The sequence below is a fragment of the Erythrolamprus reginae genome, chromosome 3 (assembly GCF_031021105.1).
Source record: "Erythrolamprus reginae isolate rEryReg1 chromosome 3, rEryReg1.hap1, whole genome shotgun sequence".
Taxonomy (NCBI): Eukaryota; Metazoa; Chordata; class Lepidosauria; order Squamata; family Dipsadidae; genus Erythrolamprus; species Erythrolamprus reginae.
Genome location: NC_091952.1, coordinates 239752856 through 239773816, shown reverse-complemented (window position 1 = coordinate 239773816; position 20961 = coordinate 239752856). Strand labels below are relative to the sequence as shown.

Here is a 20961-nt window from a genome sequence, read left to right as displayed (position 1 = left end):
AACCCCACTAATTCAAATTTCTGTTCCGCGTCCCATCTATCAATGCAAAATCAGACTTCTGTTGCTAAAAACAAAACATGGCTGTGGCTCCATAAAAGTTGCTCCATGACAGTTTGTGTCATAACAAATCTGTCAGTCTGTAAGTGCCACAAGGCTTTCTCTGTCCGGGCTGCAACCAACAAACATAGCTACCCCTTCAAAAGTTGTTTCCACTGGTAATATTAACTTTGGGAGTTTGTTTTGCATTTGTGCTTGCTATTAAGTGGAGAGAGTTGAGGATTTTATTTTCCGTAATTGACGTCATCAAGGGTCAGGTTTGCATCTTGCAACACTGATCTCTTCAGACAAGGTATTGGAAACTGTAGCATTAAAAGGCAAGGATGAGGTAGACATCAGGATGGTTGTTCTGCTCCTAGAATTTGCTTCAGAGTGGCATTAATAATCAGCAATATGCTGATTCTGTAAACCGCTTAGAGAGGGCTGTAAAAGCACTATGAAGTGGTATACAGTGGTACTTCAAGATACGAGCTGCTCTACATACGAGCATTTCCAGATACGAGCTAGGAAGGAAGAGACATTTCTGTTCAAGTTACGAGCTCAAATTCGGGATACGAGCCGAGCGTCCACTAGGTGGCGCCAGAATCCTTGTTTTGGAATTCTGAGGGTTGAAGTCCACTAATCTTAAAACCATCAAGTTTGAAGATCCCTGAGTTAAGCGTTAGAAGTGCAAGGGTCTTCAAACCTGGCAAGATTAAGGCTTATAGACTTCAATTCCCATTCCTAAAGTAGCATGATTGGTGGAGGAATTCTGGGAATTATTATTATTATTATTATTATTATTATTATTATTATTATTATTATTGCTTTCTTTTTCTTGCTCTTTTTCTTTCTCTCTTTTACCTTCCCTTCCTCTATTTCTTCTTTTCTTTCTCCTTCCCACCTTCTTCCCTCCCTCCCTCCCTCCCTTCACTCATTCCTCTCTTACTCTCCCCTTTCATAAGTTTCCTTGCTTCCTTCCTCTGTTCCTGTCCCTTCCCCCTTTCTTTCTTTCTTTCTTTCTTTCTTTCTTTCTTTCTTGCTTGCTTGCTTGCTTGCTTGCTTGCTTGCTTGCTCTTTTTCTTTCTCTCTTTTACCTTCCCTTCCTCTATTTCTTCTTTTCTTTCTCCTTCCCACCTTCTTCCCTCCCTCCCTTCACTCATTCCTCTCTTACTCTCCCATTTCATAAGTTTCCTTGCTTCCTTCCTCTGTTCCTGTCCCTTCCCTCTTTCCTTCCTTCCTTCCCACCCTCTGTCCATTCATTCACCCATTCCTCTCTTGATCGCTTAAAGCCGGTCCCTGGTGCAAAAAGGGTTGGGGACCTCTGTCCTACAGGATTGGGTGGCAGAGAAGTTGAACATATGTAAATTTAAAAGTTTAAGAAAGTTTACAAGTTAAGTGAAAGAAACTTCATTATTCATTTATATGTATATGTACATGTACATTTCTTCATTAAAAACATGTCTTTTTGCATAATTTAGACTAACTTTGTGAGTTTTTTGAGGGCTGGAACCAATTAAAATTATTTACATTAATTCCTATGGGGAAAAGTCGTTCGAGATAAGAGCTGCTCGACTTAAGAGCGCAGGTCCGGAACGAATTAAACTCTTATCTCGAGGTACCACTGTATAAGTCTAAATGCTAAATGCTATTCTTTTTGCCTGACATTAACCATCAGACCGCACCTTCAACCTTTTTGGAATCCAGAAGCATCGCTAGAAATGCCAGCTTGGTTTGAAACTGGCATTTGACTTTTTGGCATCCTTATTTCCAATTATTTTTTTAAAAAACAAAAACGAAAATAAACTTTAAAAATTAGGTAGGGAGGAAACTTGTAATCATCAACAAATTTGCTGGTATGTACATGGTCATCTCCAGATACCACATTGGGATTTATTTATTTATTTATTATTTGTTTGTTTTGTCAAGTACATATTGGTGGAGTCTGTGGAGAGGGGCGGCATACTAATCTAATAAATAAATTAATATAATATAATATAATATTCATATACATGATACTAGTAAAAAAAGAAACATTAGAACAGGGGATGGAAGACAGGCTGGTGCACTTAATGCACGCCCCTTACTGACCTCTTAGGAATCAGGAGAGGTCAACAGTGGATAGTTTAAGGGTAAAGTTTTGGGGCTTAGGTGATGATACTACAGAGTCTGTTAGTGAGTTCCATGCATCAACTACTCAGTTACTAAGGTAGTATTTCCTTCAGTTGGTGCAGTTTACTTTAAGTTTGTATCTGTTATGTGCTCGTGTGTTGTTGTGGTTGAAGCTGAAGTAGTCATTGACAGGGAGGACGTTGTAGCAAATGATTTTATGGCCTATGCTCAGGTCATGTTTAAGGCGACGTAGTTCTAAGATTTCTAAACCTAGTATTGTAAGTCTAGTTGCGTAAGGTATACTTGAGCAAATATAAGGAAAGCAGAGGAGTGCTGCTGTTGCAATCCAATGTCTGTATACTTGAGAATAAATCTAGGCAATTGTAATGCACAGGGTAGGACTTAGTTGAAACCTAACCCAACTTCACATTACATGTGTTTTCTTTTAGGCGATACTCCCTGGGTCATGGATGATTGTGAGGATATCCGGACTCAAGAATGCCCAGCAGGGTAAATTGTTCTCTATATCTATTTACTTGATTTTTTTTAAAAAACAAAAACCTGTTTTGGCATCCCCTGGTTGCCAAATTAGTTGTATGTTGTGTGACTTCTTTAACATTGGAATGTCTGATCCACAGAAATTAGTATGAAATTAAATATGTTTATCATCACCATCTTCATTTAACAACCCCACGATCCCTTGCACGGTGGAGTCTGGGCAACTGAATGGAACTAGCAGAGTGTTTTAATGGCCGGATTGAGAGTTTTGTTCAGAAGAGAGAGAAATAACTGCCTCTACCTAGGATCGAACTCACAGCCTCCTGATTGGGAGGCGAGAGCTACACCTCTAGGCCACCGCACCACTCCTAAGTTTGGATAGGATATTTATATCCTTTCAAAAGTTGATGTCTAGCTCAAAAAGAAGCAAGGCATGCTGATCAAAAGACCAGAGGACTTCTGTGTCCAGGGCCAAATGCACTAGCTAGTTGACTTAACAACCGTTTGTTCAATGACTGTTGTAAGTTACAACATCACTGAAAAAAGTGACTTAAGACCTGGGGCAGATTCCATTTATGGCCGCTACTGGTGCGCTTCCGGTAGAGTTCTCCGACCCTGCCACGCATGCTCAAGAAGCAAAATTTTGTAAGGGGACGCTTGCGCAAGTGAGATTTCAATTTTTTTTCTGCTTCCACGCACGCACACAGGCAAAAAAAATATCAGGCAGAAATCTCACGCATGCATTTCCTTATGAGATTTTGCTTCCTGTGTGCGCGGCTTCATTTTTCCTACTGGAACTACAGCGTGGCCCCGTACCGGTAGGAACCCAATGCTGCTTATGACCGATTTTCACATTACAATGATTGTAGCATCCCCGCGATTCCATGATCAAAATTCAGTCCCTTGGCAAATGGCATGTATTTATGATAGTTGCAAATATCCCAAAGTCAGGTGATCACCATTTGTAACAAATTGACTTCCAACAAGCCAAGTCAGCTGGGTGGAAACCAGATTTATTTAACAACTGCATGGTTCGCTTAACAATTGCTTAACAACTGTGGCAAAAAATAGTGTCATGTCAAGTCACAGCTCTCATAACAACTGTCTTGCTTATCAGTGGAAATTTGGGACTCAATTGGGGTTGTAAGTCAAGGACTAACATTTTACAACCTCAATCTAGTTAAAGACGGTAAGTCTGTTATTTGCAGCTCATTGACCATTTGTTTGGTTCTAAATTCTCCTAACAAAGTTGAAATGCTGTTATAGAATTGGTGGGTACCCAAAATGCTTCAGTGATGGGATATAAATATAAAATAAAGCTCACAATGTTTTCAGATGGTCAGCTCCCATTGCTATTATCAAAAAAGTAGAGGTGTTCTGTTTTTCTCTCCTTAAGTGTGCAGTCATATATGTGCGTGTGGGGAGATAGGATGGAAGGAAGGAAATGTTTAATAAGCCCAGGTGTGTTGCAAATGAAAAGAATAGTTGGACTCCCCATTAAATTACATGAACATAGCAATAGCATTTAGACTTATATACCACTTCACAGTGCTTTACAGCCCTCTTTAAGCAGTTTACATAGAGTCAGCATCTTGCCCCCCAAAATCTGGGTCCTCATTTTACTGACCTTGGAAGGCTGAGTCAACCTTGAGCCTACTGAGATTTGATCTGCCAAACTGCTGGCAGCCGGTAATCAGCAGAAGTAGCTTACAGTACTGTACTCTAACCACTGCACCATTAAGGCTCAATGCAATGCAACAATGCAACACAGCTGCACAATGGAAAATGTGTTCTGTGTGCTCCTTAGAAAAACATCCTGTCTATTTGGATCATATTCTTCAATATAGTTTGAAGAATACAATACAGTTGAAAGCAGAGTCATTAAAATGCCATCCATTAAGTTTGCTGTGGTTCCACTTTAAATGCTTACTCTGTTCTAATAATCTCATGTTATTAAGATTAATACCCATTAAAGTGGAACTAACTGGAAATTATTTAGACAGACAGATCAAGAAATGGAAATAATTATATGGTTACTGATTATAATTGAGTCCATGTTTTTGGATGCAGTCTTTTTTTAAATGTTGCATCAAGTATTCATCTTTGTGATTTATGCACTGTGAATGTTAAAATTTGCAGATTAAACAACAAAGTGTCAGAATACATACAGATTCAAATAAAAATGTCACCAGTAATACTTAAAAAAAAAGTATTGAGCTTTGAAAAGACGTTTATTAAGTATCTCTCTCTTATTTCAGGAATTTTAAGCATTTTTATTTCATCATTATTCCAAAACTGCTTTCAAATCTGCTTCTAATAAGATCTTATATAGTCTAAGATCTGACCTCCTATAATTGTCAAGTTAGCCTCCCTGTGTTTTTTATTTGTTTTGCTTATTTTATAGTGCCTGTAACCTCCTCCACTTTACAACATAAACAAATATAAAACAGACAAAAGTAACAAAGAGGTAAATTCAAACAATATCAAAAACAAAAATAGCCAGAGAAAGAAAATAGCTGGAGGTTATGCAGTAAAATACTCCTTGAAGGAGATGAGAAAAAACTGTCCTAAACCATGGAATAAATGATTTTAGAGTGTCCATAACCATTTTACTTTTTTCTTGGGAGTGTGTATCATCTGTATCCCAGATGAAAATACCTAGGAACCTTTTAAAAACTTTTGCTAAATTGGATTGCATTTGTTCTCCTTTACATGCTCTTTACTGCAGTCTGTTCTACTGGTTTACTAAATTCGATTGTATTCCTTTTTTTTTTTTTTATGCTGTCCTTCTCCTTAGACTCAGGGCGGCTTACAACATGTTAGCAATAGCACTTTTTAACAGAGCCAGCATATTGCCCCCACAATCCGGGTCCTCATTTTACCCACCTCGGAAGGATGGAAGGCTGAGTCAACCTTGAGCCAGTGGTGAGATTTGAACTGCTGACCTACAGAACTACAGTCAGCTTCAGTGGCCTGCAGTACAACACTCTACCTGCTGTGCCACCCAGGCTCTTTGTTGGACATTTATCATTCTACCTTCTAACTTCTCATCCAAGTTCTACCATTAACTGCCAGTAAGCCATTCAGTACTTCTGTCCCATTTGACCGGGAGCCACAGAAATTCACTCACTCAGAACAGTCATTCAAAACCAGTTCTGAATCCATCCAAAGAGATTTGAACTGCTGACCTGCAGATCTACAGTCAGCTTTAGTGGCCTGCAATACTGCACTCTACCTGCTGTGCCACCTCGGTTCCTATTTAATTAACTTTATTCTTTAGTTTTAGTCACCCTCCGCTGATCATTTTCTCTGTGGATGGCTTCCGTGCATCGTACATGAAGAAAGGTGAAAAAGTGATGCGCAATATTGAGAAGCTAAGTAAGTGGGCGTGCATGAACAGTGTATCTCAGAATGGTGAAGCTCTTGTCTGACCATGACCTCTGCTGGTTTGGGTGGGTTAACTTTGTTTGAACTCATTCAATAAAAAGGGCAAGTACAAAGAAGACTTTGCCCTTGCGACTCAGGAGAGGTGGAGATTGAGGGACATATGCTCCTGAGATGCTCCTTTTATACAGACATTAGGAAAAAACATATTTTGCCATTAATTGCAAGGTATCCTGGCCACTCAGTCTCCCAGTGGCTGCTTAAAGATGAACAGGCCATAATTACAGCACAGGTGGCCAGATTCTGCAGAGCACCAGTGGGGATTCATCGCAAATGTGTGCCTTCATCATGGCGAGATATGTACATCTTTGGTATATTTACAATGGGTCAATTTTAGTTGGTCAGCCAAAAGTCATGAATCCTATAAGTCATTTGTCTCCAGATGTCCAAGAACCTGAACACCTAGCATGTCTTTGTTGACTTGGGTGACGACCAACTTTGGGTGGTCAACGAACTGCTGTAAGTCAAGGACTACATTTATCACCCAAGAATCTGCTACTAGGATCAAAGAGATACTAAAATGTTTAGATTCTAAGAATGTGAAACTGTTCTTGGATGTTCTGTTTTTATTATATTGATGGTCTTTGACTGTAATAAAGGTTTATATATATATATATATATATACATTCTGTGACAATACCTTTAACACCTTGATGTAACTGCCTATCTGAACTCCTTGGCAAGGACCTGATAGGTGAATAAAAATGCCAAATCCAATCTAAATGTCTGGCTGTCTGTGTGATCAATGGAATGGAAGAAATGTTCTATTTTGCATACACATCAGGTTAGCATAGGATGAAAATTTGCAACTTGAGAGGTGTTTACCAAGAAGTAAATTAATAGATAAAATTGATAGATAGCTAGATAGATAGATAATAATTAATAATAGTAATTTATTAGATGTGTATGCTGCCCTCTCCATAGATAGATAGATAGATAATTAATAATAATAATAGTAATTTATTAGATGTGTATGCTGTCCTCTCCATAGATAGATAGATAGATAGATAGATAGATAGATAGATAGATAATTAATAATAATAGTAATTTATTAGATGTGTATGCTGTCCTCTCCATAGATAGATAGATAGATAGATAGACAGACAGACAGACAGACAGACAGACAGACAGACAGACAGACAGACAGACAGATGTAGGTAGGTAGGTGGTAGGTAGATAGATGTACATATATGTGTATATGAGTATATTCATGTGTATATGTATACCATATATTTTGGAGTATAAGACACACCTTAGTTTGGGGGGAGGAAAATGGGGGGGGGGGGAATCTAGCTACCAGGTATTCATCTGGCTAGCGTCCTTAATCTAGTCAGGTTCAGCACATTATTTTATCCCCTGGTTAGAGCTTAAAAAAACCTTCGGAGCAAGCAGCAGCGAAAAAAATGCCGGCAAAGAGTTAGGGCTGGGGGAAAAAAACCCTCTTTGGAGGGAGTAGCAATGAAAAAGACTGCAAGCTGGGAAGATTGTTAGCACCTCATTAGGGCTGGAAAAAATCTGTCTTTGGAGAAAGGAGCAATGAAAAAAAGCCTGCAAATACGTAGGGCTGGAAAAAACATTCTTTGGAGGGAGTAGCAATGAAAAAGACTGCAAGCCGGGAAGATCGTTAGTACCTTGTTAGGGCTGGGGGAAAAAGCTTCGAAAACATTCAAAATATAAAACACACCCATATTTTCAGCCTCTTTTAGGGAAAAAAGATGTGTCTTATACTCAAAAAATACGGTATATAAACAATCCAACTATAATTCAAATTTTTGCATGCTTTTGTTTAGTGCTTGTGAAAAATGTCATACTTAGTGCTGTGTGGTTCAAAGCAAGTGGCATACATAAAATGGAATTTGTCAACAGTTCAATGTGCTATTGACATCTTTGTGAGGAATGCCATAAAAGCCTTCCTCTCTTCAAAGCAAATGTAATATGCCCATCTTTATATTTTGTCCAAATATATGTCTGTGAATATGTTTTCAGTGGCCCATATTGTTTTCAGGATCCTGTGGAACCCATGCCCCCTACATGAGACCTGTTTATCCAACCAAAACCTTCCCAAATTTATACACTCTGGCAACTGTAAGTTTTCTTCTTCTACATGTATACATAAAATATAGTATATTTAAAAATACTTCTTAAGTATTAGCATGGCTGGGACATTGAGACTCTGGAATATATTACCATTGAACTGGAGGAAAACAGCTCATTAATTTGAGGATGGTCATTTGTATTCATGGGGCAGTGAAATAATCAAGATTATGTCATCTAGGAAGAGTTGAGAAGAGACAAACTCTTGGCTTAAAGTTGCTCCATAGTGGTATCCCCAAATATAGTGTATCTTTAGCTCCATCCTATTCATGTTGACTGCTGATTATGGATCTGAAATCCCAAATCTGGAGAGTTCAGTCTTGGAGAATTTTGTCAGAACAATCTTTAGAAGAAAATGTTTGTAGTTCAAGATTGAACTGTGGGGTCTTTGGTGCTTTCATTATCTGATAGCACTGATGATATCACCTAGTTTGGTAATGAAATGCCTGAAAGAAAACAACCAAAGCTCAAGTAGCAGAACAGAATTATCTTTGTAAGTGGAAACTTCAGTAGCAAGTTTAGACAGAAAACAAAGACAGCAATAATATAAAATAGATATTAAGAATTCTAGGCAATAAAAAGTGATCTGCTGATCCGATTAACTAATTTACTTTTGTTCAAAGGGACTGTACCCTGAATCTCATGGAATAATTGGAAATTCAATGTATGACCCTGTTTTTGATGCTATTTTTAACCTTCGGGGAAGAGAGAAATTCAATCACCGATGGTGGGGTGGTCAACCAGTAAGTATCAGTTTTATTTGACCTTGGTCCATTATGGTTAAATCTCATAGTTGTTGCTTTCATTCTTTTACATGCAATTCATTTCAGTCAATAGTTTATTCAATCAATGTTAATTTTCTCTCTTTGTTTTGTCTTGGCCCTACTCATTTTTGAAACATGGCAACTACATATATACCCTAGATCAGTGAAAGCAAATTTTTTCCCCTTGGGTGCCAAAAAAGCGTGGTAGGGCCCACTATTGTGCATGCTTGAGTGCCCACACCCATAATTCAATGCCTGGGGAGGGTGAAAACAGCCTCCCCTGCCTCTGGAGGCCCTCTGGAGACTGGAAATGGCCTGTTTCCCAACTTCTGGTGGGCCCAGTAGGCTCATTTTTTGCTCTCCCCAAACTCCAAAGGCTTCCTTGGAGCTGGGAGAGGGTATGCCCTCCACTATCCCCCCAGAGGCTCTCTGGAAGCCAAAAACGCCCTCCCAGAGCCTCTGTGCAAGCCGAAAAATCAGCTTGCCGGCACACACATGCCAACAGATATGGCTCCATATGCCAGCTGTGGCACCCATGCCATAGGTTCGCCATCACTGGCCTAGATCATGGGTCTCAACCTCGCAAATATATGTTGCCATCATTTGACCCATTACAACTTTTTTTGTCTTTGCTAAACCTGGGTGGCCATGGCCAGCGCATGACGCATCTGGCCTGCAGACCGCAAGTTTGACACCCCCGCCCCAGATTATGTGAAAACTGTGAATGGTTAAAACAGCCATGTCTTTTTCTAAATTTATGAAACTGCTTTGAAAACAGCCCTTGACTATTCATTAAAGGAATTCATTAAAATACACACATTTACAAAGGGCATTTGCGTGGAAACTGCAGGATTTGTCTTCAACTGAATTTGTCAGTTTTGGACAGACCAAGTAGGGAAGCTGCATATTAAATAGGATTCTTTTTTTTAAAATTTATTTATTTATTTATTTATTTATTTATTTATTTATTTATTTATTTATTTATTTATTTATTTATTTACTCACTCACTCACTCACTCACTCACTCATTCATTCATTTATTAGATTTCTATGTTGCCCTTCTCGAGGCGACACAGGGCGGCATACAACATTATAAATGGAACAATATGTAAATAAATCTAAATGACTATAAAAATTATACAAATTACTAAAAATATTAAAAACCCCATATACAATCATGCACATTCATCCAACTCAATCATACATGGTATCTGCCGGGCACAATCTCACCACTCACGGCCCCTATGCCCGTTGGCAATCAAGAATCCCTTCAGATCATTACTGATAAGCATCTCTACCAGTTGTTAAATATTGTTTATAGATACATAATTATCCTACCAATAATTTGGGATAGCTACTTTAGATAGCTTTATTCAAGCTATTTCTGTTGACATTGTTATTATTTTTTCTATTCAATCAGGTCTTTTCAGTAAGGATTCTTACTTAGTCCCTTTTAATAAGGAGATCCTCTGATCCTCTCAGATTGAAAATAACTTGAGACTCCTTGAGCTTCATTTTACATACACTGCTCCAAAAACATATAAAGGGAACACTTAAACAACACAATATAACTCCAAGTAAATCAAACTTCTGTGAAATCAAATTGTCCACTTAGGAAGCAACACTGATTGACAATCAATTTCACCTGCTGTTGTGCACATTCAACTTTGTACAGAACAAAGTATTCAATGAGAATATTTCATTCATTCAGATCTAGGATGTGTTATTTGAGTGTTCCCTTTATTTTTTTTGAGCAGTGTATTTTATGAAGTTTTATTCTTGGGCTTTATATTCTATTTCTCAACTGAATTACTGGTTCTAAAGCCTTCTAGGAATTTGATCAATGCTACATAATTCTCAGATTCTAACGCTTAAGTTCTTAGGGGTGGTCCTAGAAAGCAATATTTTAGCTGGTTTTTAAAAACGTTTTTATTGTAGGAAAGTTTGTATTTATAACACAGACATTTTGAGCCATTGTAATCTGATTATATTTTCCTCATTAGATATGGATTACTGCTGCTAAGCAAGGAGTGAAAGCTGGAACATTCTTTTGGTCAAAGTAAGTGTTGATTTTTAGATAATGAAAATTCATACATCTTGTTGTGGCATGTTACTTAGCCACCAGTATGTCAGGCTTAAGGGAGTATCTAGCCACAATCCCAAGTAGAATTTGATAGTTTTATCTGCTGTGAATGTGTGTTATTTCTCCTTTTAAATTAAAGCCATTACTCTGACAGCTGCTAAAACATTATAGGGAAGTGAAGTTCAGTTGTTGAACTACATTTGGTTTTTTGAACCCCACGTTCTTAAAGAAATGCTTTCATGTATAAATTTATCATTAATTTCCCACCACTTTGACTAGAAGACCCCAGTTTTAATGGTCTCCCTTGATTAAAACAAAAATTCTATTCATTTTTCAAAACGACCCTTTAATAATCCCATCAAGCTTCAAACAGTAGAGAAGAAAGCTTGCCAGGTAGCAGGGACTGTGATAATTCCTCCACATTTAATTTTGTAAAGAATAGCAAGATATCTGTAGTATCATCCCCTAACCCCCAACACTTTACCCTTAGACTATCCATGGTTGACCTCACCAAGTTCCTAAGAGGTCAGTAAGGGGCGTACATAAGTGCACCAGAGTGCCTACCGTCCCTTGTCCTATTGTCTCTCCCATATCTCCTATATCTTCTCTTCTATCCCTATATCTTTTTCTGCTATTCTCTCATCGTTATATTTCACTCCTTTATTTTCTCCTCTATTCCCCACTTAATACTAATACTTAATACTTAATACATATTGGCTCATACTTACCTCTCTAATAAAGGATAAGGCTAATTTCATATAACCAATAAAAATGGCAAGACTGTAGACAAATTTCATTTTTGTTCTGCTTCAATATTGAAAAATAAAATAGATAAAATGCTATACTAATGGTTAGTGATAATATACACTGCTCAAAAAAAATAAAGGAAAGGTTTTTAATAGGAATGTGAACCCAAGAACAAGGGGACACAATCTGAAGTTAGTTGGGGGAAAGATCAAAAGCAACATGAGAAAATATTGTTTTACTCAAAGAGTAGTAGATGCTTGGAACAGACGTGGTTGGTAAATCCACAGTAACTGAATTTAAACATGCCTGGGATAAACATATATCCATTGTAAGATAAAATACAGGAAATAGTATAAGGGCAGACTAGATGCACCATGAGGTCTTTTTCTGCCATCAGTCTTCTATGTTTCTATGTTTCTATACATTCTACCTGATTATATCCTCTATAACCCTTGTTGTGTATTATTGTGTATTGGACAAAACAAATAAATAAAATAAATAAAATAAAAATAAATAATCTTTTTGAGCTGAGCCTTTAGTAACCACGATTCCTGCGATTTGATGTTGAGGAAGCAATTCAGTTAATCTGGTTTGTAATAGGTAGACATTTCTGACACGTGTCTTCAAGAAAAATCACCACGTGAAGCTCATAAATGTAGCACCTGATCTTAATGACGAACTCTGTAACATAAGAACATAAGAAATTAATAATCTATCTGAACCTTCATTCTTTGTCTGTCTGTTTTGATTTAGCATGATCCCTTACGAGCGCAGAATATTAACTATACTGCAGTGGCTAGCTATGGCAGACAATGAAAGGTTGGTGTTTTCACTGTCCCATCCCTTACTTTCATAGCAATGAATTCACTGACTGCATTATTGATACCTTTGGTAGAAATTGTATTTTGATCAGACATATTTGTTTGCTTGATGAGCTAATGATGTATATGTTGTCCTGGGGAAATTTTAATTACATGGGTTAAAATTGTTGATAAATTGGTTTTCTGCTGTTCCTATTTAGAGTAATAATCCAAGAATTGGGCAGATATCAAGATTTTATTAATTGGGTAATTGAGAATACATGGCATCATATTTTGCTTTGTTCACAAAGGAACAATTGTAGCCTTTTCCCAACTCTTAAAGATAATTATTGAATGTTTCCCCAAGAGCATGTGCCTCTTTTGGTATACATATACCATACTTGGTATAATTATTGAATGTTTTCCCAAGAGCTTGTGCCTCTTTTGGAATACTTTTTCCCAAGAGCTTGTGCCTCTTTTGGTATACATATATCATACTTGGTATAATTATTGAATGTTTTCCCAAGAGCTTGTGCCTCTTTTGGTATACAGTACATATACCATACTTGGTATAAGTATTGAATGTTTTCCCAAGAGCTTGTGCCTCTTTTGGTATACATATATCATACTTGGTATAATTATTGAATGTTTTCCCAAGAGCTTGTGCCTCTTTTGGTATACATATACCATACTTGGTATAAGTATTGAATGTTTTCCCAAGAGCTTGTGCCTCTTTTGGTATACATATACCATACTTGCTATAAGTATTGAATGTTTTCCCAAGAGCTTGTGCCTCTTTTGGTATACATATATCATACTTGGTATAATTATTGAATGTTTTCCCAAGAGCTTGTGCCTCTTTTGGCATACTTTCTAATGTTTTGATGAAGTTAACAAAATAGAACACTGGAAAATATATGAGATGGCAACTTTCTGATTCTTTGTTTTTTCCCCCCATAAACAAGAGTGTATACAAGGTCAGAACCGTGTTTGAACTTGCTCCCATTCTGCTGCCACAACCCAGCTTTGCCTTATCCCAGCAGAGAGAAAAGGAAAGGGAAAGTCCAGAATTCTCCTGGGTTTTGGGAAACCACCATCCAGGCAAGAAGGAGTGATCAAGTGGGGTGATAGTCTAGAACAGTGATGGCGAACCTTTTCTTCTTGGGTGCCAAAAGAGCATGAGCGTGCATTATCATGCATGCGTGAGTCCTCACACTGATAATTCAATGCCTGGGGAGGGCGAAAACAGCTTTCCCCACCTCTTGGTGGGCCTCTGGAGGCCAGAAACAGCCTATTTCCCAACTTCTGGTGGGCCCAGTAGGCTCATTTTTCACCCTCTCCAGGTTCCAAAGGCTTACCTGGAGCCAAAGGAGGGTAAAAAAGCCCTGTCCCATCCCCTGGAGGGTCTCTGCAAGCCAAAAACGCCTTCCTAGAGCCTCTGTGTGGGCCAAAAATCATCTAGTCGGCACACACAAGCACGTTGGAGCTGAGCGAGGGCAACAACTCATGTGCCAGCAGATATGGCTCTGCGTGCCACCTGTGGCACCCATGCCATAGGTTCGCCATCACTGGCCTAGAGTCACTGCACAGCTGCAAGAGACCTAGTGCTAATTCCCGTTAAATTCCATGGAACTTTTTCTATTTGAGAAGAGCAAGGAGTGTGGGGTTTTCTTGTATTATAAGTAGAATACAGTGGTACCTCTACTTAAGAACTTAATCCGTTCCGTGACCAGGTTCTTAAGTAGAAAAGTTTGTAAGTAGAAGCAATTTTTCCCATAGGAATCAATGTAAAAGCAAATAATGCGTGCAAACCCATTAGGAAAGAAATAAAAGCTCAGAATTTGGGTGGGAGGAGGAGGAGGAGGAAGAAAATGAAGATGACAGTCGCTGCTGAAGGAAGAAGGTGAGGTGAGGGGGATAAAAAAAAATCAAAACTTTAAGACTTGAAAAAAAGAGGTACTCTGAGACGGCGAGGAGGAGCACATGGCTCCCATACACCCGGCAAGAAACTCCCTCCCATACACTGCGCCAGAGAGAGAAATCCAGGTGGGAGAGAGGGTAGAACCTCCCGCTCCTTTGACTGAAAGGCAGCTGCTGCTGCTTCCTCTTCCTTCCCATGCTGAAGGTCTCCCCTCTCCTCTCGCTCACTTGCTTTGTAGCCGGCGCCTTTCCTTCACTGTGGCGACTTCTCGGTTTGGCTGAAGTCGAGTTGATCCGGCTGGGGCAAACTGCCCATTTTTTGCCTTTCTGCACCCAGATACTCTGGGAGGCAACCTCGCGCTGGGTGTATAGGAGGCAGCGTGAAGGAGTCACCACAGCAAGTGGTTTATTCCCTCTCCAAGCGCCTAGAAAATGGAAAATGCTTTGTTCACTCTGGACTGCCAAAGCCTCCTTAAGCGCCACCGAAAGGCTTCTCTGGCAGCCCGGAAAAGCCCCAGGTGTCCGGGAGTAAAGGGGGAATGGCAGGAAACTGGCCGGGCCTTCATGCCACTCTCAAATTTCCTGGGAAATTTTTACGGGCTCAGGTTCTTAAGTAGAAAATGGTTCTTAAGAAGAGGCAAAAAAATCTTGAACACCCGGTTCTTATCTAGAAAAGTTCTTAAGTAGAGGTGTTCTTAGGTAGAGGTACCACTGTACTCAACTTTCCATAGAAGACCTGCATATTGCGTGGGTCAGAGGCAGTATTGGGTTGCTAGCCGCTACGGGTTACACTATGTACCGGTAGCAAAACGGAGCTGCGTGTGCAGCTCAGGGTGACCGGCGGACGTGTGCGTGCATTCCAGCAAGATTTTTCTTCTGTACATGCGCAGGAAGTAAAATCTTTCAAGGGGACGTGCAGGTGCGAGATTTCGGCAATTCTTTGCTTCCTCGCATGTGGGGAAGCAAAAAAAGAATCGCCACAATCTCATGCGCGCGCACATCCCTTCACAAGACTTTACTTCCTGCACATGTGCAGAGACAAAATCTCGCTGGGACGGGGGCGTCTGCCACTCACTGGAGCTGCATGCGCATTGCACCGGTAGCGGGATCGTTAACCCTCTCCTGGTCAGAAAGAGAGCTCTGCAGCCTCCTCACATCTTGGATATAAAACAGTTTCAATTCCTGCCCTCGGGATTATTATATGCCAAACCACTAGGCAAGGACAGTTTTTCCCTTATGCCATCACTCTGCTGAACTCCTAATTCCCACAGTGCTGACTAATGTTTATGTATACTTACCCATGTAGTGTGGCTGTAGTATTATTATTTATCCTACTTATTATCTTCTTTACTCCACCCTTTTATTGGCATTATTATTATTATTATTATTATTATTATTATTATTATTATTATTATTATTATTATTATGTTGCTTGGTTTACCCTGAGAGTTTCTGTACCAGAGACAAATTCCGTGTGTGTCTAATCACAATTGGCCAAATAAAATATTCAATTTGAACCCATCATGTGTGGATCTGGTTGCTTGCGTCTAACACTTGAGGAGAGGTTACTCTCAGAAGCTTCTCTGTCTCTGCAAGTTGACAGAAGACTTCTCCAAGCAAAGCCTGGAACTAGTATTTAGTGGGCTCCAGCTTTGCATGCACAAACCTCACAATTTATATCCTAAAAATCATTAGAATTCTGCTAGGGCAGACTGATACCCTGTTTCCCCGAAAATAAGACATGGTCTTATATTAATTTTTGCTCCCAAAGATGTGCTACATCTTATTTTCAGGGGATGCCTTATTTTTCCCCCCAATGAATTGTATCCTGTATCCTGTATCCTGCTGCAGCAAAAACTCATCCAAACACACAACTGCATGTTGGATGTGTTTTAAATTTGATTGATGCAGCGTTTTGGGATGCAATTTATGCACAGCAGTGTTATATATGTTCTGTTCGGGAATGCTGCGAAACGAAACACCTCCTACGTCTTGCTTTTGGGGGATGCCTTATACTGTATTAGGCAATTGTACGAAACCTCTCCTATGTCTTATTTTCGGGGGTGACTTATTTTCGGGGAAACAGGGTAGTAGAGTCGGGATTTCCTAAAGCTACTACTACAGTGAATATTGATCCAGTAGAGCAGGGGGAGTCAAATTCAATGCCTGCGAGCTGGAACTGGCCCATGAGGTGCTTAGATTCAGCCCATGGAGCTGCCTTGGAAACAGCGAAGAACCAGCCACAGAAATGGAAATGGAAACTCTGTTTTAGCTGCCAGAGGGTTGCAAAAACTGGAGCCTGGGAGCCCATTTTAGCTGGCAGACGTTTGCAGGAAGCCATCACAGCTGAAAACAGATCTCGGAGTCCGTTTCCACTGGCAGAGCACTTGGGACGCCATAGGTGCCCCCGACATGAGTGACATCAAGCTGGCCACACCCACCCTGGCCATACCCACCCTGGCCATACCCATCCCAGCCCCCCGAGTCAAACACAACCCTGGTGTGATCTTCAATGAAATCAAGTTTGACACCCCTGCAGTAGAGAATGGTTGTGTCATAAACACCACCAGGTCTCATAAACCCTACCAGATACCCTCAGAGTTATGCAAAATCAAGCAATATTACCCTCACGTCTTGAACTGTTGTTGCTAATTTCCAGCCAACAGGCTTTATTTACTTTTGTTACAAGGTTCCAGCAATATTTTACTGGATGTATTGGCTTTTTTAAAAATTTCTTCACATCTCTAAATATACTGCTCAAAAAAAAAAGAAAGGGAACACTCAAATAACCCATCCTAGATCTGAATGGATGAAATACTCTCATTGAATATTCCATTTGCACAACTATTCCATTTGCACAACAACATGTGAAATTGACTGTCAATCAGTGTTGCTTCCTAAGTGGACAGTTTGATTTCACAGAAGTTTGATTTGCTTGAAGTTATATTCTGTTTTTTAAGGGTTCCCTTTATTTTTTTTTGAGCAGTGTACAAAGAAACCATTCATTTTATTCCGAAGGACGGGGTGAATGAATTTATAATTTTAGGGGGGGTTGCAGTATGGAAAAGTGAGAATTGCATGTTAGAAACATAGAATGTTAAATGAAACTTGCTGATGTCTTCCTTTCTTTTCAGGCCTTACGCTTATGCATTCTACTCTGACCAACCAGATATGGCTGGCCATAGATATGGTCCATTTAGTTCTGAGGTTAGTACAGTTCGTCTTTGCCCATAAGTGGAATGGAAATCTGGTGCTCCTGGTTTTGCCATTTCCACATGAAACCTGTATTGCTACTCCTGAGTCAAATGGTTTAAAGCAGGGATCCCTAAACTTTTTACACAGGGAGCCAGTTCACTGTCCCTCGGACTGTTGGAGGGCCGGACTATAAAAAAAACCTATGAACAAATCCCTATGCACACTGCACATACCTTGTTTTAAAGTAAAAAACAAAATGGGAACGTACTATTTAGAGGGGGGAGAAGATCTGAAATTCATATATGTTTATGTTTTGTTTTTAATTTTCTTTTGTTAACATCTGATTGGCTATACAAGGTTTTCTTGGCTTATGAAAAATGTATAAAGAAAGAAGGAAGCACTTTGGCATAATGGTTAATAAGTTAGAAATATAATTGGTGTCGCACTTTTTGAAGGAACATTAAGGAGGGAATTTAATTAAAAGAAAATGAATGTAACTGGATGACAAAATTAGAAAAAAAACCTTTTGCAACTTTTTTGATGATTGTTATTAGTTACTAACAAAATACCACATTTTATTCATGGAAAATTAGATGATACACTGCGTTGTTTGAATGTATGTTGAGAGAAAAATTTAAAAAAATTAACCCCCCCCCAAAACAGTCCTTCTTTCCTCTGACCCCCCATTTCATTCTTCCTTCCTTCCTTTCTTCCTTGTTCCCTCCATTTCTCCTTCTTTCCTTCCTTCCCTTCCTCCTTCATTCCTCTCCACTTCTCCTTCCCTCCCTCTCTTTCCCTTTTCTTTCTTTCTCTCTCTCTTTTCCCTGTGCTCTTGTCACTCACTGGCGGGCTGGATAAATGGCCTCAGTGGGCCGCATGTGGCCCGTGGGCCATAGTTTGGGGACCACTGGTTTAAAGCTACTTAATTAGCTATTCACCTCTACAAGCCTCCAAAGGAAACAGGACCTTCTGCAAAATATAGACACTACATTTGTAGAGAGGACTAAACTCTTAGTAACATTATCCATCTGCTTTCAGTTTCAAGGACTGGGGATCTATGTCTGTGTGGGTATGGATGTGTTGACAGGGCTAGGATTGTCATCAAAGACTTGCAGGCCTACTCTTGGATATAATCAAGGGTGACTAAGGTTTTTTACTTTTTTTAAAAAAAAGCATTGTGGTGTGAAAGGAGCAATTTTTTCATGTTCGTAATAATTCAGTAATTTCACGCAAATAGTTTATGCCGTGTTTGCTTTCTGCACAATGTGCTAAGTCAGGAGGCTTATCTAACTGCTTCTAACCATCCTTAGTAAATAATACTTGGGTAGAAATAGGGAGAATAAGAGATAGGCTTCAAAGCCGTGTTTCTCAGCTTCAGCAACTTAAAGTCAGGCAAACTTCTGAAGGCAAACAGCCCTCCCCCAGTGGGTAGACCTCTAGGGAGGCACAGAATGCCATGATTGCCACATCAGAATGAAGCAACAAAGAGAATTTTCTCTCAATGAGACGACCTCGGTTGAATCAAGATCGCCCCTTTTATTGTATTTCACTTTTCCTGACATGTGGTACAGAATAACCAATTCGTGAACGCCACATACATTAAGCCATCCCCCTACTACCATTCACTCATGCACCATATAAGGCAATCTCCTTGTGACTTCCCTATAGGTAATTGGACTTTGCTTTCTTTCAATAGAGGAAGAATTAATGTTTTATTCAGCACCCATTAGGCTAAAACATCACTCTCCAGTAATATTCTATTCCTAAAGTTCAGTGCCTAAAAACCTATGATTACAACAAACTTCAACTCCCAGAATTCTCCATGCTGACTAAAGTCCACCTATTTTAACGTTGCTGAAATTGAAAAAGGTTGCTTTAAAAATGTTGCCCTAAAAATGAACTTGTGCCTTCCTCAGAAATATCCAAACTGAACACAAATATAGTATATAGAACTAAAGAAAATAAACACACATTTCCATATACTAGACACAAATACCTAATATCAGGTCGCTTGATAGCGATAGTCAACAATATGGTTGACAAATTATGTCTTTTATAGGTGCATATATGGAACACCATTCAAACTGAATGTTTGATATGTTCTAAGCTGATTTGTCTGTTTATTTTTTCATTTTTCTTTCCTTCTTTCTTTTTTTCTTTGCATGTTTTGTTTGTTTTAACTGTTTTTATATATAAAAATTTAATAAAGATTATTTAGAAAAAAGAAAAATGTTGCTTTAAAGCAGGGGTCTCCAACCTTGGCAAATTTAAAACTTATGGACTTCAACTCCCAGAATTCCTCAGCCAGCCAATCCACAAGTCTTAAAGTTGCCAAGGTTGGAGACTCCTGCTTTAAAGCATAGAAGGTAGAGAGAAGATTGAACGGTCATTAAATGGGCTGCCTGGAATCTCCTTCCAGTTAAAATCCATAGATGCAGCCAAACCGCTTGGGCGACTGAGGTCCAATTATACATTATGTTGATCTTATGCTTTGGCCTTGAAATCCAGGGCAGAGACCTAATTCACACTGACCTCTGGCCCTGGCATTGGGGCAAGGAATTCTCTGAAGCCGTAATACTGTCCTCCTTTCCTTCTCTCTGAATCCAGGACCAATGTGAAGTTTGAGAAAAAAAACTTTTCCAAGTTCCAAGCACAGAGGTTAATTATTCTATTACCTGAAGTCCTAATAAAGTGCTGTTCCAGGGGGAAGATCTACACAGTTAACCTTTGATCATAGACTCCGAGGGGAATATTCTCCCAGCCACATAAGAACTGCTTAAACAAACAGCTCCAACCGAGTTGGGAGAACATGGAAAGAATAGATCAGTGTTGGGTTGCGGCTCCAGGCTGAGATTGCTAAACTGGTGGATCCCTGCCACCATAGAAAACAATTTTATGCCTCTGCTGATGGGCCTATTAAAGTTAATCAGAGTGTGGCAGGCGTTTTATCCACAGTTTAACTCTTGGATAAAGAAATGGCTTTTAAGAAGTCTGTATCTGAGGACAAGGAGAGGATTGATTTCTGCAGCAACGCGACTCAAAAACCTTAATGTAATTATATTACTTAAATCCAAGTTTCCTGATTTTATTCCAAGACTGTAGAACACTTGCTGTACAACACCCTTCTTCAGATTCATACTCTGCAGATGTGTTGGATGTCAGCTTCTACTCTTTCTTGGCCAGTACAGTTATTGATAGCCTTTAAGGGATCTATCCCTTATATCTTTGGCTCTTGGGAACCCGCAGCTGGTTATTGCAACACTCAATT

The 20961-nt window shown here is 39.3% G+C and overlaps 1 protein-coding gene across 3 annotated transcripts in view; it reads left to right on the top strand.

Annotated features, from left to right (window-relative positions):
- ENPP2 (ectonucleotide pyrophosphatase/phosphodiesterase 2) overlaps window positions 1-20961 on the top strand; it is a 119799-nt gene that overhangs the window by 56838 nt on the left and 42000 nt on the right. For all 3 annotated transcript variants that reach the window (XM_070748236.1, XM_070748237.1, XM_070748235.1), the window contains exons 5-11: window positions 2598-2658; window positions 5927-6024; window positions 8096-8175; window positions 8808-8927; window positions 10952-11007; window positions 12532-12597; window positions 17633-17705. In XM_070748236.1, the coding sequence (XP_070604337.1) occupies window positions 2598-2658; window positions 5927-6024; window positions 8096-8175; window positions 8808-8927; window positions 10952-11007; window positions 12532-12597; window positions 17633-17705 (554 nt within the window). The remainder of the gene's footprint in view (window positions 1-2597; window positions 2659-5926; window positions 6025-8095; window positions 8176-8807; window positions 8928-10951; window positions 11008-12531; window positions 12598-17632; window positions 17706-20961) is intronic.